Here is an 18342-nt window from a genome sequence, read left to right as displayed (position 1 = left end):
TATAACGACATCATTAAAGAGACAGCATCAGGGGGGCCTGGGTGGCTCAGTCAATCAGTGCCTCCCCTTGGTTGGGGTCATGATCCCAGAGTCCTGGGATCCAGCCCCCACACTGGGCTTCCTGCTTGATGGGAGGCCTTTTTCCCCCACTCCCACTCCCCCTACTTTTGTTCCTTCTCTCGGTGTCTCTCTCTCGCTCTCTGTCATAAAAATAAAAAAATATTTCAAACAGAAAGAGAGAGAGAGAGAGAATATCAAGTTTCTGGGTCTTATTACCATTCCAGCCAGGGTATAACTTCCAGCCAAAAGGCAGACTTTCTACGATCCACAGAGTAGCCACAGGATAGACACAGGATTGCAGCCTGAGCAATGGCATGAAAGTGTTCCCAAAAGACCATACCCCTTGAAGGGCCCCTGAAATAAGAGTAAAGGAAAAGTATTCACCAATTTTGCACTCAAGATCAGAGACCAGATATGAAGAATCGAAGCCCCACATTGAGGGCCATATAATGTGGGTTTGGAATACAGGTGAGGTTCAGTGGGGTGAAGCCCAGAGCTAACCATGGAAAAAAGAATTCATGAGATGTCTTTGGTGAAAAATGGTGGTTTATTATTACCAAGGGAGATTCAGGCCTTGCGGGATTGTGAGCTCTCTTGGTAAACCATTTATTCTTCCTGTAGGGCAACCTGGAGGTCTGAGAAATGCCACATATAACCTATGGTGGGGGTGTCAGCTTCTGCTTTGCCCTCAGCTTCCCTTCTCTTCCCTCTGAACAAGGAGAGGGTATTTCATGAGAAGGGGGACTGGATGTAGTATTACATGAGCACAAATGAAACCCTTGCCCTAAGAACGCGACTGAGCAGAGATGAGTCATGTAGGTCTTTGTTAGTTCTGTTAAAGGATAAACTGAGCTGCATTAAAATTTCCAAATGGCAGCTCTTTCTCCCCACCTGTCCTTTCCCCGTGCTTAAAGAAAATCACCTTTATGGCACCAAAAATAATTTGTTCCCCCAAAGAGTTTATTTGAGCAAACAGCAAATCCATTCAGGCAGCACCAAACAAAATTAGGGGAAACGCTGTTCTAGACCAATTGAAGGAATCCAAGCAAGGATGTTATATGATTGGCTGTAACGTAGAGAACCGCCCAATTCAGACAGCCTACTTCCTGCTTCTGGTGGCCTGTCCTTAGCTTCCATTTCCGCTTCTTTCCCTGGAGGCTTTTACGAGAATTTGGTCCCGGTTTGGCTTCAGTTTGCTCAAGTAGTGGCTAGGGCAGGGAGCCACCTGAGTCTAATGGGCTCCTTCTGGATTTGGAGTTGGAAGCAAAAGGGGCAGGTGGCTCTACGTGGCTTCCTGTGGAGCCTTCAGCAGTCAGGTCCCTGGAATTCTAGTCCTTTAAGGCTTCAGCCTGCTTGGCTCACTGCAGAGGCACTCAGCAGCTGTGCACTAGCACCCTTCACTCTGCCGCTCCCCAATCTGTACCACCACAGCCGCCCTCTACCAGGGCCTGGAGTGAGACAGTGTCATCTTCCCTGGAAACCTCCTTCCACTGTGTCGTCACTGCACTGACCTCCCCATCAGCATCACCTCAACTCATTAGAAATGGTGATTTTCTGCCCACGACTGAGACCTATGGACTCAGACTTTTGGAGAGGAGCTCCAAAATTACCCCCTTTTTGCATTAACCACTTTCCATGTCACAAGGGAACACATGAAAACATTCCATCTCCTTCCTCTGGATCCTGTGGATGGGGCACCTAGTATTCTTGTGATTCACGAGAATCTCCTCTACAACTACAGGATTTCATGACCTAGGCTGTGAAACGTTCCAGCACACATTTCTCTCTCTCCTGAAAAAGTTAATGTCTAAAATGTCTGTTTTTCTCCTATGGGGGATTACGACTCTTTGATGAGCACAGAAAATGTTCATGGGAAAGGAATATGAGTTTTCATCACTAGGCTGGGAAGAAGGTGGACTCCTGTTGCAGAGGCCAACTCCAACCTTTCTGCCTCACTCACACTTGGGTTTTTAAAGCTTAGGGCAGGGACGCCTGGGTGGCTCACGGGGTTAAGCAGCTGCCTTCAGTTCAGGTCATGATGCCAGGGTCTTGGTATCCAGTGCCATGTCAGGCTCCTTGCTCAGTGGTAGTCCCTTGCCCTCTCCCTCTGCCTATCACTCTGCCTACTTGTACTCTCTCTCTGTCAGATACATAAAAACCTTTAAAAAAAAAAAAAATAAAATAAAAAGCTTCGGGCAGTTAACCAGCAAAGGGAGGACAGAGGTCTGAAACGTTTCTGCACTACACGCACACTCCATGGTGCAGCTACACACGTTACCACAGTGCTGGGCAGCTGTACAAAGGGTCTCCTTCCTTAGTGTCTACGGGTCGCCCAGAAGGCTCCGTTCTGCTTTGTGGCATGCACAATGCTCAGCTCTTTCCAGGAGAGAGAGCATGACCTGTAGATGAACAGAGAGAGGTTAGTCCATCATGGAAGCATAGGGCGCTTGTTAAACCTTCAGGGTTACTAGGTTGGCTGGAGGGCCCAAGGTGGCTTCACCCATACACACTGCTTTCCTTAGGACAAAGAGAGGACCTCGGCTGCCCCGGTTTTGATCTCAGACTTTCAAGTCTTACGCTTCTTTCCAGCTTGTCTCTTGACTCAGACGGAAGACCCTGCTGGCAAGGCAGCCCCAAATGGGAGTCAAAACCACCATGCCTCGCTCTAAGGATTGCCCTGAGCCAGCAAGTCCCCACCCATGACTGACTCCAAGACTATGATCTACTTGACCTTCACTGACTACCCGCATGTACCCACCCACCTTAGCCTCCCGTTCTCCTTCTCTAAACATGGAAGCGATCTCAGCACATTGGAGACAATCTTTGAGCGGTTTGGCTATTGTCTTCTCTGTGCTGGGCTTGCAGAGATGCCTTTCTGCTTTACTGCCTCTGCTTTCTCTGCAGGGAGTGGCCAAACCTACTCTGCTTGGGACCCCCAGGCTAGATTCTTTTGCATCTCCCCCCCCTTCCCCTGCACCATCAGTATAACAAAGTCCCATTTGTTGACTCCCCATAATTTGTTGAGGTTTTTTCCCCTAAAGATATTCGTGGACAACTTAATCTGCACGAGATTAGTCCAGACTTCTACACCTCATCGGTACCAGAAGGCGCCAGCAGACATGCTGGTCCACGTGGGAGGAATTGCAGACTCATCTCTGGACCGTGCTATGTCTCATACCTGGACACAACCACCGGAGCTCTGGGCGGGGCATTACCTTCAGGATCCAAAAGTGGGAACATCAGCTCCAGAGGAAGAAAGGGACTCAGCGCAGAGGGTCCTTCCTGAACCATCTCCAGCTGTGTCACCCTCCTGCAGGTGCTCCCCTGTCCCCGCACCACACATGCCCTCCCACCCAGCATCCTCGACCCCCTGCATTCCCACATGAACTCGCCTGACCTGGGGACGCTCTTCCTTCAGGTAGAAGCCCTGTTCCTGTCCTTCCGGCACAGAGGAAGGCCAGCACTGATCCCAGTCCTCTGGGTAAGGTCTCGCTTAACCTGGCTCCCAGTCCCTTTAGGCCAGGCAGCTGCCAGAGGTGGCCCTACTGTCCCTTCAGTCTCCCCCAGTCAGCTGTTTTTTGAGGAGTCGACTCCTACCAAGAGAAAAGGAAATAAATCACTTGGGGGGAATCACCTGCGCAGGAAAACCTTCCAGTGTACTGGGTGGGATCGGAGGAAGCGACTCTGAACTGAGAGGGTGGACACAAGCTTGTCGCTCCAAGGTGAGACCAGCTGGGTCTTCAGTCACCAGTCAGGGTGTTCGGAGACGTGCCTCCCCTCTGGCCCTTCAGGGTTAACGTCTCCTGCCTGTGAGGCTGCTGCAGACCTTCAGCCAGCTCCCAGCCCGCACAGCTGCTGTCTGCCCAGTGTTGTGAAGTCTCCTGCCTGCATATGCCAAAGGTTAGTTTTCCCCCAAACACCCACGTCGTCCTTCAGCACCTTCTCTGGGCACATCCTGCTCCCAGAGTGGCAGAATTTATACTTTGGAAATCGGCAAGCAGCACAAAGCAGGGATGCATTTTTCTATTTCTAAATGCCTAGACTTTGCACAGGCTTCCCGTAACAGTAGGAATGCACCCTGGACTTAAATGTGGTAAGGTGTTTGGGGCCATGACCTTGGGCAGGACACAAAGGATCTGAGGGGAAAAATGAGGAAATAGCCTTCCAGGATGACTAAGAATACATGGATAAATTTCTCACTGTGTGCAAATGAGGAAAATTCCAATGTATATCTTCGTTGTTATGCATGTCGTATTTGTTTGGTTTTTTTTAAAGATTTTATTTATTTATTTGACAGAAAGAGATCACAAGTAGGCAGAGAGGCAGGCAGAGAGAGAGAGGAGGAAACAGGCTCCCTGCCAAGCAAAAAGCCCGATGCGGGACTCAATCCCCAGGACCCTGAGACCATGACCTGACCGAAGGCAGTGGCTTAACCCACTGAGCCAACCAGGCGCCAATGCATGTCGTATTTGTAAAGGAAAAGGAAGTAGTCATAACTCATAGGAAAAGAAAAACGGCACTGATGAAAACAGAAATTGTACCAAAGAGAACACACATGTGGTAAAGAAACACATGAAACGAGGCTGAAAGACAGAAATCTCCAGGAAATGCAATTACAATATAGCAATGCACACATATTAAAAGTGCTGACAATAGGGCGCCTGGGTGGCTTAATGGGTTAAAGCCTCTGCCTTTGGCTCAGGTCGTGATTCCGGGATCCTCGGATCAAGCTCTGCATCAGGCTCTGTGCTCAACGGGGAGCCTGCTTCCCCCCTTTCTCTCCCTCTCTGCCTACTTGTGATCTCTGTCTGTCAAATAAATAAATAAAATATTAATAAAAGAAGGGGCTGACAGGGATGCCTGGGTGGTTCAGTCATTAAATGTCTGCCTTTGGCACAGGTCATGATCCTAGGGTCCTGGGATGGAGCGGGGCATTGGCTCCCTGCTGTGTGGGAAGCCTGATTCTTCCTCTCCCACTCCCCCTGCTTGTGCTCCCTCTCACTCTCTCTCTCTGAAATAAATAATAAGTTAAATCCTTAAAAAAAAAAAAAAAAAAAGACTGGTCTTGTACAGTAACCCTCCCAAGGAGTGTCAGGAAAAAATTCTGGAAGTCTCATACATAGCTGATGAGGATGCAACAGTGAACACATCAGACTCCATTTTGACCTTTCAGGACAATGTTCAGTCACCCATCTGTGACTAACCACAGTGCTTTGAGGTTTTTTCTAGTTTTAAGTTGTTTTTTTTTTTTTTTTTTCCTTTTTAAAGATTCTATTTCTTGGAGAGAGATAGATCACAAGTAGGGAGAGCAGCAGGCAGGGAGGGGGAAGCAGAGAGAGCCCAATGTGGTCTCAATCCCAGGACCCTGAGATCATGACCTGAGCCAAAGGCAGAGGATCAACCTACTGAGCCACCCAGGCTCCCGTCAGCCCTTCCAGTTTTACCACAAATGAAATGAAACCTCTATCCACATACGGAATTATAAAGAAAATACAGAGTGACTACTTTGCAAAGAGTAAATACTAGAAATATCCCAGATGCTCCAAACAGATGAAGACACCAAGAGTGGTATACATCCAGAAGAAAACAGTACTGTTGAAAGGGACATACATTCAGGGACCCTGGGTGGCTCGGTCATTAACTGCCTTCAGCTCAGTTCATGATCCCAAGTCCTGGGATGGAGTCCTGCATCAGGCTTCCTGCTCAGCAGGAGGCCTGCTTCTCTCTCTCACTCCCCCTGCTTGTGTTTCCCCTTCCTCTCCGACAAATAAAATCTTAAAAAAAACAAAACAAAACAAAACAAAACCTGGGAAGTCGACCTAGGGGACAAATGGTTTATTCAAGGACTTTGGGAGATATTAGGCAAGAAAAGGACTGTGCACCACTTCCTCCAGTAAGATCTGTGTTCTTAGCCCTAAAGGCTGGGAGTATCTGGGAGACTACCTGAGAGGAGGGTGGTTCAGAACAAGTGTCTGCTTGCCCTTTAGGATTCCAACAAGTATGCTAGCTGGGAGAGGTCATAAAAGCTACATCCCTGGAGGATAAATTGTGCCTTGTCTTTATCTTTTTTCCTCCTGCACCTTGACATGTAAGCACCAGAGGGCAAATCAGAATTCATGGGTTATTTTACCACTATCTCTTTCACAGGCTATGGGTCTGAACGTGAAGAATTTATGAACACTGATCCCGGCCAGCCAGGCACATCATCTGGGGATACCCTTTTGGAAGACATACACCCCATCAGGGGCCTGAGGTGTTCTCTGAGGTACCTAACTGCCCATTCATCTAGATTACCAATTACAGTCCCCCTGCCCCTGTGGGGGTTCCAATTGGAAACTGCACAGCCGGTCACAAGGCTCCTGTGAAGGATGTGGGTAGAGATTCCACTCAACAGTGCCTGGGCTATCAGCTGTGGACAAGCAAAAATATTCTTGTTTCCACAAGCACTGGAGAAGGTCTCAAGTGCTCCCTCTTCACGGTGACCTCTGAGCACACACAGCTTCCTGGCACCCAGACCACAAAACCCAGATGTGGATCCGAGGAGACCCTACTAGCTAGAACTGATGTAACACACCACCACACTCTGGGTGACCAGACAAGAGAAATTTATTTCACCCCAATCTGGAGTCTCGAAATTGAACATAAGATGTCAGCTGGGTTAGTTTCTTCTGAGGCCTCTCTCCTTGGCTTGCAGATGGGGATTCCGTGTCCACCCATGGTCATCCCTGGGTGCCAGATTCCTCATCTCCTCTTCTCACGGCGCCAGCCATACCGCATGACTCCATCCTAATAACCCACTTCAACCTCATGATGTCTTTAAAGATGCTCTAACTATCCTCACCTTGTGAGGTATTGGGGGTCATACTGCAAAATACGGATTTGGGTATACAATTCAGCTCATCACAAAGGTCTTGGGTTATAACGCAAATTAACACACAGGCTGGAGTATGTACATATGTATATGCACGTCAATATTACTGATACATTTGCAATGTTCCTCTCAGAGATACAGCAAGTATGGGATGGAATGCGATCTGCTCATTCCTTCATGTGGGAGAGCCCGATGCTGCTTTCAAACCACCCCTTCGAGTGCACACAATGTCTAAGATCAAAGGTAATTAAACAAACATGGCACTTACTGATACATCAATCAGAGCAACACGGGGCACACAATTCCTATGTGGTGACCTGGAAGCTGCAAATAGTCATCAAATCATCAGGAGACCAGCAACACCCCTGTGGGACTTGGCCTTCCTGTGCGAGTCACCACCTAGAACTCACAACTCCCACTGTGGATCAACACTGGTCACATCATGCCCTAACTGGGAATGGAACAAGGGGTTCCATTTGAATGAGCAGAATTTGAATGAGCAGTCGAGAACGTGAACAGCTCGACATCATTAACCATGTTAGGTGGTGACATAGGCACACTACTGGGAACTGCCAGGTTCCAGAAACTGCCAGTGACTTCCATCTTGCAGTGACTGCACCCACATCAGAAAGCACTATGCACATTTTTCTGAAAATGACTGGATCTTATGGGAAGTCACTGCACTGGGGACATTCAGGGAAACCATGTTCCAATTCGGGTAGCCTGCTGCCTCAGAGTTTGTCCTCCAACCTAAATGCCTCAAGGCAAGAAGAATCACCTTCTGTGCTGTTTTAGATCCTTCCTGCAGTGTGAAGGCTGTAATGATATGTAAAACCACTATAACTAATGTAAGATTTCCCACATTCACGGCATTGATAAGGCCTCTCTCCAGTGTGAACTCTCTTGTGACGCTGGAGGGCAGAACTATCAGCAAATGATTTCTCACATTCATTACACACATAAGGCCTTTCTCCAGTGTGAACTCTCTTGTGACGTCGGAGGGCAGAACTAGCAGTGTAAAATTTCCCACATTCATTGCACTGATAAGGTCTTTCTCCAGTGTGAAGTCTCTGGTGGTAACGGAGGGCAGAACTAGCAGTAAATGATTTCCCACATTCACTACACTCATAAGGCCGTTCACCTGAGTGAAGCTTTTTGTGTACATTGAGGGTACTTTTTCGGGGAAAGGATTTACTACATTCAGGGCATTCATAAGGCCTCTCTCCACTGTGAACTCTCTGGTGTTCACGATGTTCATTACTAGTGACAAAAGATTTCCCACATTCACTGCACTTATAAGGCTTTTGTCCAGTGTGAAATCTCTGATGATTACGGAGTCCAGAGCTACTTGTGAAAGATTTCCCACATTCAGGGCACTCATAAGGCTTTTCTCCAGTATGAACTCTCTGGTGATAACGGAGGCCAGTACTACTCATAAGCGATTTGCCACATTCATGACACTTGTAGGGCCTTTCTCCAGTGTGAACTCTCTGGTGATAACGGAGAGCAGAATTACAGGTAAACGATTTCCCACATTCATGGCACTCATAAGGCCTTTCTCCAGTGTGAACTCTCTGGTGACTACGGAGGCCATAAATAGTAGAACAGGATTTCCCACATTCATTGCACTGATAAGGCTTTTGTCCAGCATGAATTCGCTGGTGAAAACGGAAGGAACATCTAGCAGTAAAAGATTTCCCACATTCATTACACTCATAAGGCTTTTCACCTGAGTGAAACTTGATATGGTAACGTTGGTAAATTTTTTGGCTAAAAGATTTCCCACATTCAACGCATGCATAAGGCCTTTCTCTACTGTGAACTCTCTGATGACTACGGAGGGCAGAACTCCTAGCAAGTGATTTCCCACATTCATTGCACTTATAAGGCTTTTCTCCAGTGTGAACCCTCTGGTGAGAAGAGAGCTCAGAATTACTTATAAAAGATTTGCCACATTCACGGCACATGTAAGGCTTTTCTCCAGTGTGAACACTATGGTGATAACGGAGGCCATTACGACTCATAAAAGATTTGCCACATTTGCTACACTTGTAAGGCCTTTCTCCACTGTGAACTCTGTGGTGATAACGGAGGTAAGTAATACGAACAAAACATTTCCCACATTCATTGCATTTATAAGGCCTTTCTCCAGTGTGAAGTCTCTGGTGAGAACGGAGAGATGAAGTACTGGTAACAGATTTCCCACAATCACTACACTCATACTGTCTTTTCCCTGTGTGAGATCGCTGATGGTAACAGAGGGCAGACATAGACGGAAAAGATTTTGCACATACGCGACACTTATAAAACCTATCTCCAGACTGAACCCTCTGAGTATACACTGAGCTACCGCTGACAGATTTCACACACCCGCTACAAACATAATTTTTCCCTCCACTGGGCAATTTCTGGACATTAAGGGGGACACATTTGCCACCTAAGGATTTCCCACATTTGCTGCACGTGTACTGCCTGGATCCACCCTGAGTCTTCCCATGTTCATTCAGGGTTGGTCGTTGCCCAAGGGATTTTCCACATGGACCAAACTCATGATGTCGTGCTCCAGTATGGTATCTCTGGTGTATGGCAAATAAGGACTTGTACCTGAAAGTTTTCCCACATTCACTGCACACAAAGGACTGTCTACCAAGGTGGACACCCTGCTCCCGAGTATCTGTGTGTATGGGACCAAAAGCATTCTTACATTGGCCCCAAGTGCCATGACTGCTTCCGCGTCGTAATGTTGCCCTGCAGTGGGGCATCGTGTGTGGTTTCTCCCCAGTAAGAGTGGCCTCTTGCTCCAGATGCCCCGAGCCAGACAGCAAGTCCTTCTCAACCTCTCCACAGGTAAAGGGCTTTCCCAAACCACCGGATCCCCAGCTCTTGACAGCAGAGGCCCTGTCCACATGGCTTCTGAATGGTTTTGCTCCCGCAGGCTGCTCCTGCTGCTGCTGCTGCTCCAACTTCACACTGAAAGAAAATCGTTTCCCGCAGGCCCCACACCTCAACCGTTTCTGGCTGTTTTCTTTCCCCTGGAGCTCAGCCAAGTGGAAAATGTCTCTCAAGACGGGACCGCACATCTCACAGGGGTGGGTCTTCCGGGAAGACAGAGCAGCCCTGGGCGTCCAGGTCTGTGAAACGCCTACAGAAGCGCTCTGTGCAAATGGGGCCTCCTCATCCTCTGCTCCACAGCAGCAACCTGAAGGCAGAGAAATGCTGGTGAAATACGTGCTGGCTGTAGCGAGGGGGTGAGCCCATCACACACATGCACCCGACTCATCTAGGCAGGATGGTATAGCATGCTTTTCCACACACAAGAGAAGAAACTCAACTATAGGACAGGCCACTGGGCATTTCTGGGCCATTTCTGGGCCCAAGCCGTGAACGTACTAGCGAGAACACACTAGGAGGACAGAAAACTAGGGCAGGTCAAGGAAGAGTGCCACGGTCTACAGCTTATTTTCTGCCCAAAGGTTTGTGTACCACGGTTGCTGCTGCTCGCCTCTGGCTGAGCACAAGCCAATCACCCAAAATGGACTACACTCAAGGGCAGTTTAAGGACACTGATTGACTATCTCATTTCAAATGCTTGCCTGTGGGGACACCTGGGTAGCTCAGTTGGTTAAAATGCCTGCGTGTGAATGCTGAGATACACAGAAAGAGCAGTGATAGAAATGAGTGAGATTGGATGCCTGAGATGCAGGGATTATCCCTGTACCAGAGTAAACAGAATTACCAAAGGAGTAGAATCCACTTGACAAAAGAAAGGTCAATGGCGAGAAAGGAAAGACAGAAATGGGGGGGGGGGCAGAACTCTGGCTGAGCAAAGAATGGTGCCCAGTATGATCAAACACAGACCTCATGTGCCACCGCTGCCAGGGGCCATTCATAAGGAACAGGTTCCCTCAAAGCCCATCTGCTCATGTCTGGGGCATGTCCATGCTTTGGTACACAAGGCACCCCTCCTGGAAGCCCTAGCGGAGCAACTAGAGCGCACCAGAAAGACAGACGAACTGATGGAAAACAGGCCAAGCCCACTGCCAGCACTGTTGTAGAGCTACTCAGGACACAGTTGACACAGAAAAATGTCCTGTGGGACTGTTATCAGCAGGAAGGTAGAAGGAGAGATATCATCCTTACCTCCAAGAAAAATAAAGGCAATAGTGGCCATGAATGACATGAGCCTCGGTGGGATCAACAGTCCAATTAAGACGGACCGGTACACGGGGGAGCGTCAGAGAGGGCACATGCACACAGAAAAATCCCTGCAGATTGTATCAGCAGAGACATGTGGGGATGGGTGGGCAATAAGGCCTGGGCTGTCTCCACCGGTCCCAGGGTAGGTGCAACTGAGGTCCCTGCTCAGCAGAGCTCCCAGCGTCCTGCCCCACAGGAGACACTGGGACATCTGCCACCAAATCAACCAAAGCCTAAAGCCCAAGGAATCTTCAGAAAGAAGATCCAATCGTTAGGCCGCACAATTTCGAACTTAAAACCGGACTGCAAAGCTAGATGATGCTAAACAATAGGGTGAAGGCATAAAAACAGAACAACGGAGGGGCGCCTGGGTGGCTAAGTGGGTTAAAGCCTCTGCCTTCTGCTCTGGTCATGATCTCAGGGTCCTGGGATCAAGTGACGCATTGGGCTCTCTGCTCAGCAGGGAGCCTGCTTACCCCTCTCTCTCTGTCTGCCTCTCTGCCTACTTGTAATCCCTGTCTGTCAAATAAAGAAAATCTTTAAAAAAAGAAAATAAAACAGAACAACGGAATGGAGGAAGGAAAAGCCCATAAGGAAGGCCACACACAGTCCACTACTCTTTCACTATTATGCCAAGAGGGAAAAATACCCTCTCTCGCACTGCTGTGAAACCGGACTCCCCATATGCAAACAGTAGGGGTGGATCCCCACCCACAGTACCCAGAAACACACGTGCAGTTGATGCAAGACTGAAACCCATGACCGGAAACCATAAAGCTCCCGGCAAAAAGAGACGGAAGAGCCTCTTTAATCTTAGCCCTGGCAAGGATTTTTTGAACAGGACACCCAAAGCATAGGTCACGAAAGCAAAAGCACCACTATGCCAAACTGAAAAGTTGCAGCAGAGCCAAAGAAAACACACCAAAGAGTGAAGAGGAGATGTTCGGGCGCCAATGCGAGCTCACACTCACTAATCGTCAGAGAAATGAAAACCAACACCACAACGTATCACCTCGTAGTTCTCACAACGGCGATTACCAAAAAGCTAAGACGGGCTGGTGAGGACATGGAGAAAAGCAAACCCCCGGAACGCTGTTGCTGGCCATCAATTAGGGAAGTCACCATGGAACACAGAAACGGGAAAACTGAACTACCCTATGCCCCACCACTGCCATTTCTAGCTATGTGTGTATCCCAAGGCAACAAAACCACTATCTGCACAAACTACCTGCATGCCCATATCCACTGCAGGACCGTTCACAACACCCACAACAGCAACATCTTTCAGTCTGTGTCAAGGCTTAAAGTGACAACGAATATTATGGGGGGACTGCCAGGCTCACCACGTAGAGCATGCGACTAGGGATCACGGAGTGGTGAGTTCTAACCCCACAGGGGGTGTAGAGATCAACAGAAAAATGTAAAATTACTAAGCAAAATAGTAAGGTGACAAACAACATTTTGGAAATATGGGACGCCTGAGTGGCTCAGTCCGTTAAGTGTCTGCCTTTGACTCAGGTCATGACTCTAGGGTCCTGGAATCCAGTCCCACACTGAGCTCCTTGCTCAGCGGGGAGCCTGCTTCTCCCTCTGCCTGTCACTCCCCCTCCTTCTATGGGCATGCTCTCTCTCCCCTTGTATAATCAATCAATCAATCAATCTAAAAAGTGGGGAAAGGAACGTTTACTGAACACACGCATGCAGGAAATCTCACATATAAAAGAGGCAACAGGGTGCCTGGGTGGCTCAGCTGGTTAAGCAATTGCCTTCAGGTCAATTCATGATCCCAGAGTTCCGGGATCAAGTCCCATACCCGGCACCTAGCTCCAGGGGAAGTCTGCTTCTCCCTCTGACCTCCTCACTCCCACTCTCTATGTTTCTCTCTCAAATAACTAAATAAAATCTAAAAAACATACATGTATAAATAAATAAAATAAGACAATAAAAAATGGGATGCCTGGTTGGCTCAGTTGGTTAAGTGGCTGCCTTCGGCTTAGGTACTAAACCCTGCGTCCTGGGATCAAGTCCCACATCAGGCTCCTTGTTCGGCAGGGAGCCTGCTTCTCCCTCTGCTCTGCCTGCCACTCTGCTTCTTGTGCTCACTCTCACTCCTCTCTATCTCTGATAAATAAATAAATAAAATCTTTTTAAAAAAAGACAATAAAATGAATAAAAAAAGGCAGCAGACTCACTGCCACAACATGGCTACACAGTGCCACCTGCCTCAATGTGAAGAACATTATGCCACGTGAAATCATTATGCAAAAAAAGACAATACTGTATGGCATTATTTACAGGTATGTCCTCTTTACTTTTGAGAAAAGAAAAGGACCCATTTATTTGGGAAAGAGAGACTGAGACAGCACTTGTGCATGTGAGAAGGAGGGCAGAGGATGGTCAGGGAGATACACGTTCAACGACAAAAGGATTCACTTCTGAGGAACTAACATAGGGCACACTGACTACAGTTAATACTGCACTGTAGCGCTGAAATTTGCTCAGAGGGTTGATCTTCCGATTTCTCACCAGCACACAAGAAAAGTACTGACGCCAAGTGATGGCTATACTGATTCACTTCATTTTGGTAAGAACTTGATAATGCTGAACTACATGAAATCATTATGTAACACTTTCAGTCACAGATTTGATTTGTCCATCATACCTCACAAACATGAATGGAGGCAGCCAGGGAGAAGAACAGATGTAAACATTATAGAAAGATCCACACAGGACCTTCTTGAGAAACGGCCCACGGTCCACTACAGCAGTGCGCATACCAATGCCTCCAATTTCAGGCACAGGCAGGCACAGGGAAATGTCACCTAAGGGAGAGGTCAAAACCTAGGCCATCGATGAGTCACGGACCTAGATACAGGGTGCCAGCCAGGGAGAGGGCAAGCAAGGTGCATTCCATCAGCCTCAGTGCAGGACCACTGACCTGCGATCCTACCCTGTCAGGGCTCAGCACAGCGGGTACTGGGGCTGTGGGCAGACAGAAGGGCATACCAACAACTCAGGGCCAGCAACAAAAGCAACTGCCCAGAAATCTGGGGAAGCACGCAGTGAACATAGTCCACACCAGAGAAGGACAAACCCTCCCCTGAAGAATGGAGGAGGGGAGTCCGCAGGGTACAGAGTCCAGGGCAGGTCAAGGGGACGCCGAGGGCCTTACCCAGTGACGATACAAGTGCAAAGTTCTCCAGCATCACATGGTAGTACAGCCGTCTCTGAGCCTCATCAAGAAGCCTCCACTCCTTCCAGGAGAAGTACACGGCCACGTCCTCAAAGGTCACACCACACTACCATGAAAGGAAAACATGGAACCCTGAGCATTCTTTCTCTGAGAACCCACCAGCGTTGCAACCCACACACCCACCCCCGGTCTCTCCTGCCAGCCCAGCTCCCCTCCTCAGATAATACCAGGTCCTGGTGCCTCTAACGCTGCTCTCCTCTCACCTTCCCACCAATCACTGTTCAGTGCTCAGCGATAACACACAGGGGACACATGGAAGCAATCTAAGCTCTGGGTTTGGCCTGCAAGTCCCAAACCCCTGCCAGGATATTCTCATGGAGTCTCCCACGGTGTTCCCTCAAGACAGCCAATTACAGGCTCTGCTCTGCCAGGAAGTCTTCAATACCAGGACCCTGAGGCCCTTAGCTCACACTTCCTCTCCAGGTCTACATGATTCTGTAGACTGTACCTCTCTCATGTCTTCAGACCCCACAGATGAAAGCCCACACCTTCCAAAGGACTCTCCCTTGACTCACACTTGTCCTTGTCACATGACAACCAAAGGATTATGTGACAAACTGAAACAGGTTCCAACTACCACACCCCAGTACTCCCAAGGATCCCAACTGAGGGAAAGCCTCAAATGCTGCTGAGAGGCCTCCTCACCTGCCTCTAATCCTCCCTGCAGCACGACACTCACAACCACTGTCTACCTAGGATCCTCCTACACCGTCTTCTACTCCCCTACTACCCATGCTGGCCCTCCACAGTTGGGAACCAACCATCCACTACTGGACCTTTCTGAAAACAACCAGCCCTAAGGACCTCTCTGCCAGGCACAGAAAAGCAAAAATGACATTTGCCCCAGACCGTTTCAGGCAGGAAGACTCCGAAACACTCCGGATACCATAAAAGCTGACCACAAAATTCCGGTGAAGTCCTAGAACACTGAAGAGAGAGCAGCTCCAGCCTCTTAAATACTCGCAGGAGGGGCCGCCTGGGTGGCTAAATGGGTTCAGCATCTCACTCTTCATCTCATAGTCCTGAGTTCAAGACTCCTGTTGGGCTCCACACTGGGAATGGAGCCTACTTAAACAAACAAACAAACAAGCAACCCCCCCATGTCCTCAGCTATCACTTGTCCCGGCATCCCACGGAAGGCTTGTCCATGTATCTGCCAGATCACTGCCTCTCTCCTTCACCTGTGTTCACAACGCCCAGCAACCCCGACCACGAGTTGAGCAGGAAAACCACTCTTCAGCACATGTTACTAGGTCCCTCTGACCTACTAGGAGCATTGCCATGACACTCTGCGTTCCCTTCCCAAATGTGATCCCAGTCTCCACCCTGGTCCACACAGCAGCCATCACTTTTCAAACTCTCCATCATGAATCTTTCCCCCAGTTTCCCAAAATTTCCTGTCCAGCTGCCCACTTGATGCCATCACTTACCATTTTCTGAAACACCTAAGTCACCTAACACTGTGAAAATACGTTCGGACACTCCCAAAGATAAGCAACTTACTGTTAACTTCCATCAGGTTGATGGGACTTTCCCTCCCTTCAGCTGCTAGAACTGTGAAAATTAATGAGGGGCAATCTTCCTAAATTGGGGTCGGGAGGTTGCACTGGGGGCAGCTCAAACACTACCATAGTGGGTGGTATCACCTGCGGGTCCAACAGAAAGAGATGGACTTGAACTTATTTGGGGATACTACTTCACTACACCCCCCCTCCAAGACAGCCTTTTCATGATGGCCCCACCCAAGAGCTCAGCCAATGAGAAGCCACTATATTTGAACCTTAAGTAGTGTAGTCTCCTGGGCTTGGAATTCATAACACCTTTCATTCCTTTCCTTTAAAAAAAAAAAAAAAAAAGACGACCTCTCTCTTCTCCACACTGGCTACGGCTTTGACTCGGCTTCTTCGGTCCCAAACGCTGTTCCCTGTCGCTCCCACAGAAACAACATCTCTGCCGTAAAATCTCTGCAGTTTTCTCTTCAAGCGTCACCGACCAAAAGCCCCGGGGTTCCCCTCACTCCCCCCGTTCTCCTCTCCTCTGCGACACGCACAATTCGCCTCAGCCCTTCTCCGAGGCTCTCCAACATCCAGAGCGGACTACCAACGACCAACGCGAGTCTCTCCTGCTGCGCGCCCTGCCTGCGCGCTCACACCCGGCGGCGGCGCTTCCCCTGCGGCCCCGGAAAGCTCCCTGACAGCCAGGTTAGACCACCTCCCTCACCGCCAGCAGACACGGCCTCGGCAGTCAGAGACGGCGCCGGCCTCACCCGTCGCGCCGCACCTTGCTCCTGACAGAACCAATGCAGCCGCGCCGTCCCCCGTTGGTGGCGCGGGCCCCCTGCAGCCCCCGCCCCGGCGGCCACTCAGCCCGGAGGCCGCGCCCGCCCGCAGCCCGCCGGCGCTCCCACACGGGCCCCCGCCCACCGGCGCCTCCTTGTCCCGGACACCCGGGCCTGGGCCGCAGGGCCGCGAGCAGGCGCCCCGCGCTCGGGCCTTCGGGGTCTGGGTGGGCGCCGGTGGTGAGGGCCCGGGGACGAGCGTTTACCTCAGCCGAGTCCCTGGGAGCGGTCGCCGCCATCGGACTCGGATCTCCGGCAGCGGGCGGAAGGGGAGTGGACGCCGGAGCTGAACTGTGTGCGGCGAGGACAGCGCAGCTCCTCGGGTCTTCAGCGTCAGTTACCACGATCCTGACCCGCGCTCCGGAACCAGAGGAGACAAACGAACCCAACCTCGGTCTACAACCCCGCGGGCGGGGACGAGGCCGGAAGCTCCGCCCGCAGCGGATGCGCTTGCCTAGAAATGCCGTGTTCGAGGGCCAGTATTGGCTCCTCGCTGCGTCCTCAGGCGCTACGCTCTTACGGGTGGGGTGGCTCTCAGGCTTCTGGCCATCTCAGAGACTGGCGCACCCTGGAGTTCCGTATCCTAGGTGTCCCTTCATGTCAGGAGAAGGTGATACACGGTTGTCGCCTCAGAGATCTTTTCGCAAAAGGCTTCACAAGTCTAGGAAAAGGCAGAATCAAAAAGAGCATGTCATCGTGCTAGCCCAATGTGACTGCACGTTGTGAGGCTGTTTATATCAAAATGTGTCATTTGTCATTCCTGAAACGGTGAGGCTTATACTACTCTGAACCTTAAGTATAAATGGGCCGTTATATTTACTAGCAAACTGAGTTTCTTCAGGAACAGAGGAATTTCAGCTAGGAATAAATACACTGGGGCCAGCCACAAGATAGTCTGAAGAGAATAGGAGAAGGTTAGCTTTTCTTACCTCTTAGGAGATGGTGAGGGTGGCTTCCTATGAATGATCAATCAAGAAAAGATTGTAGAGGGCGTGGCATCAGCCGTGTTTCTTTGGTGCAAGCCAAGGTTACTGTCCTTTCTTTGACAGAGTTTCTTTTGTTTAAAGGACATTACAATCCTACAAAGAAATCAACCCCCTTTCGAAGATAAAAAGGATCTTCCTTCCGCCTGTTCATTTTGCCTGCCCACCTGTGATACAGCGTCCCATTAAAATGGTTCACTTTTATTTTTTTGTAAATTTATTTGAGTGAGATTACAAGTAGGCAAAGAGGCAGCAGGGTGGGGGGCGGGGGGAAGCAGGCTCTTGGCGGACCAGAGAGCCCTATTCGGACCTGGATTCCAGGACCCTGAAGTCACGACCTGAGCTGAAGTCAGAGGCTTTAACCCACTCAGCCACCCAGGCGCCCAAAATGATTCCATTTTAAATGGGGTTTACTTAACTAAATATCACAGTGCTTTGGAACGGGAAGTAGAGAGGATATTTAGAGCACAGGGAAGGTTAAAACGAAAAGGAAAGGCAAATGTCATCTCTACTCACTGTTCTAACAAATGTGCTTTGAGCTTGATGAGGGAGCAGGGGGCTGGCTGAAGACAAAGCAAAAGCTGGCACCTTGCACCCCCTCTCCATCTGCTCCCCCTCAGTAATATGTGTAGCATTCCTC

At 49.5% G+C, this 18342-nt stretch overlaps 1 protein-coding gene and 1 long non-coding RNA gene across 3 annotated transcripts; both read right to left on the bottom strand.

The window, feature by feature from the left end:
- Window positions 1–999: 999 nt before the first annotated feature.
- On the bottom strand, window positions 1000–4387 carry LOC123391247. Its single transcript, XR_006605877.1, has 2 exons — window positions 3695–4387; window positions 1000–2459 (listed from the first exon to the last, which is right to left on the bottom strand). It is a non-coding gene; the product is annotated as an uncharacterized LOC123391247 (long non-coding RNA).
- Window positions 4388–6648: 2261 nt separating this feature from the next.
- On the bottom strand, window positions 6649–17155 carry LOC101686486 (zinc finger protein 345-like). 2 transcript variants are annotated; one of them, XM_045077297.1, is made up of 3 exons: window positions 16926–17154; window positions 14301–14427; window positions 6649–10130 (listed from the first exon to the last, which is right to left on the bottom strand). In XM_045077297.1, the coding sequence occupies exons 1-3, from the start codon at window positions 16956–16958 to the stop codon at window positions 7723–7725; spliced, it is 2568 nt and encodes an 855-aa protein (XP_044933232.1). In that variant the 5' UTR covers window positions 16959–17154; the 3' UTR covers window positions 6649–7722. The 2 variants fall into 2 exon arrangements, with proteins under 2 accessions (XP_044933232.1, XP_044933233.1); XM_045077298.1 differs by lacking the exon at window positions 14301–14427 and having other exon boundaries at window positions 16926–17155.
- Window positions 17156–18342: the final 1187 nt, after the last annotated feature.

The sequence above is a fragment of the Mustela putorius genome, unplaced genomic scaffold (genome assembly GCF_011764305.1).
Source record: "Mustela putorius furo isolate JIRA1106 unplaced genomic scaffold, ASM1176430v1.1 tig00000196_pilon_pilon_pilon, whole genome shotgun sequence".
Classification (NCBI taxonomy): Eukaryota; Metazoa; Chordata; class Mammalia; order Carnivora; family Mustelidae; genus Mustela; species Mustela putorius.
This window is presented reverse-complemented; position numbering and strand designations above follow the sequence as displayed.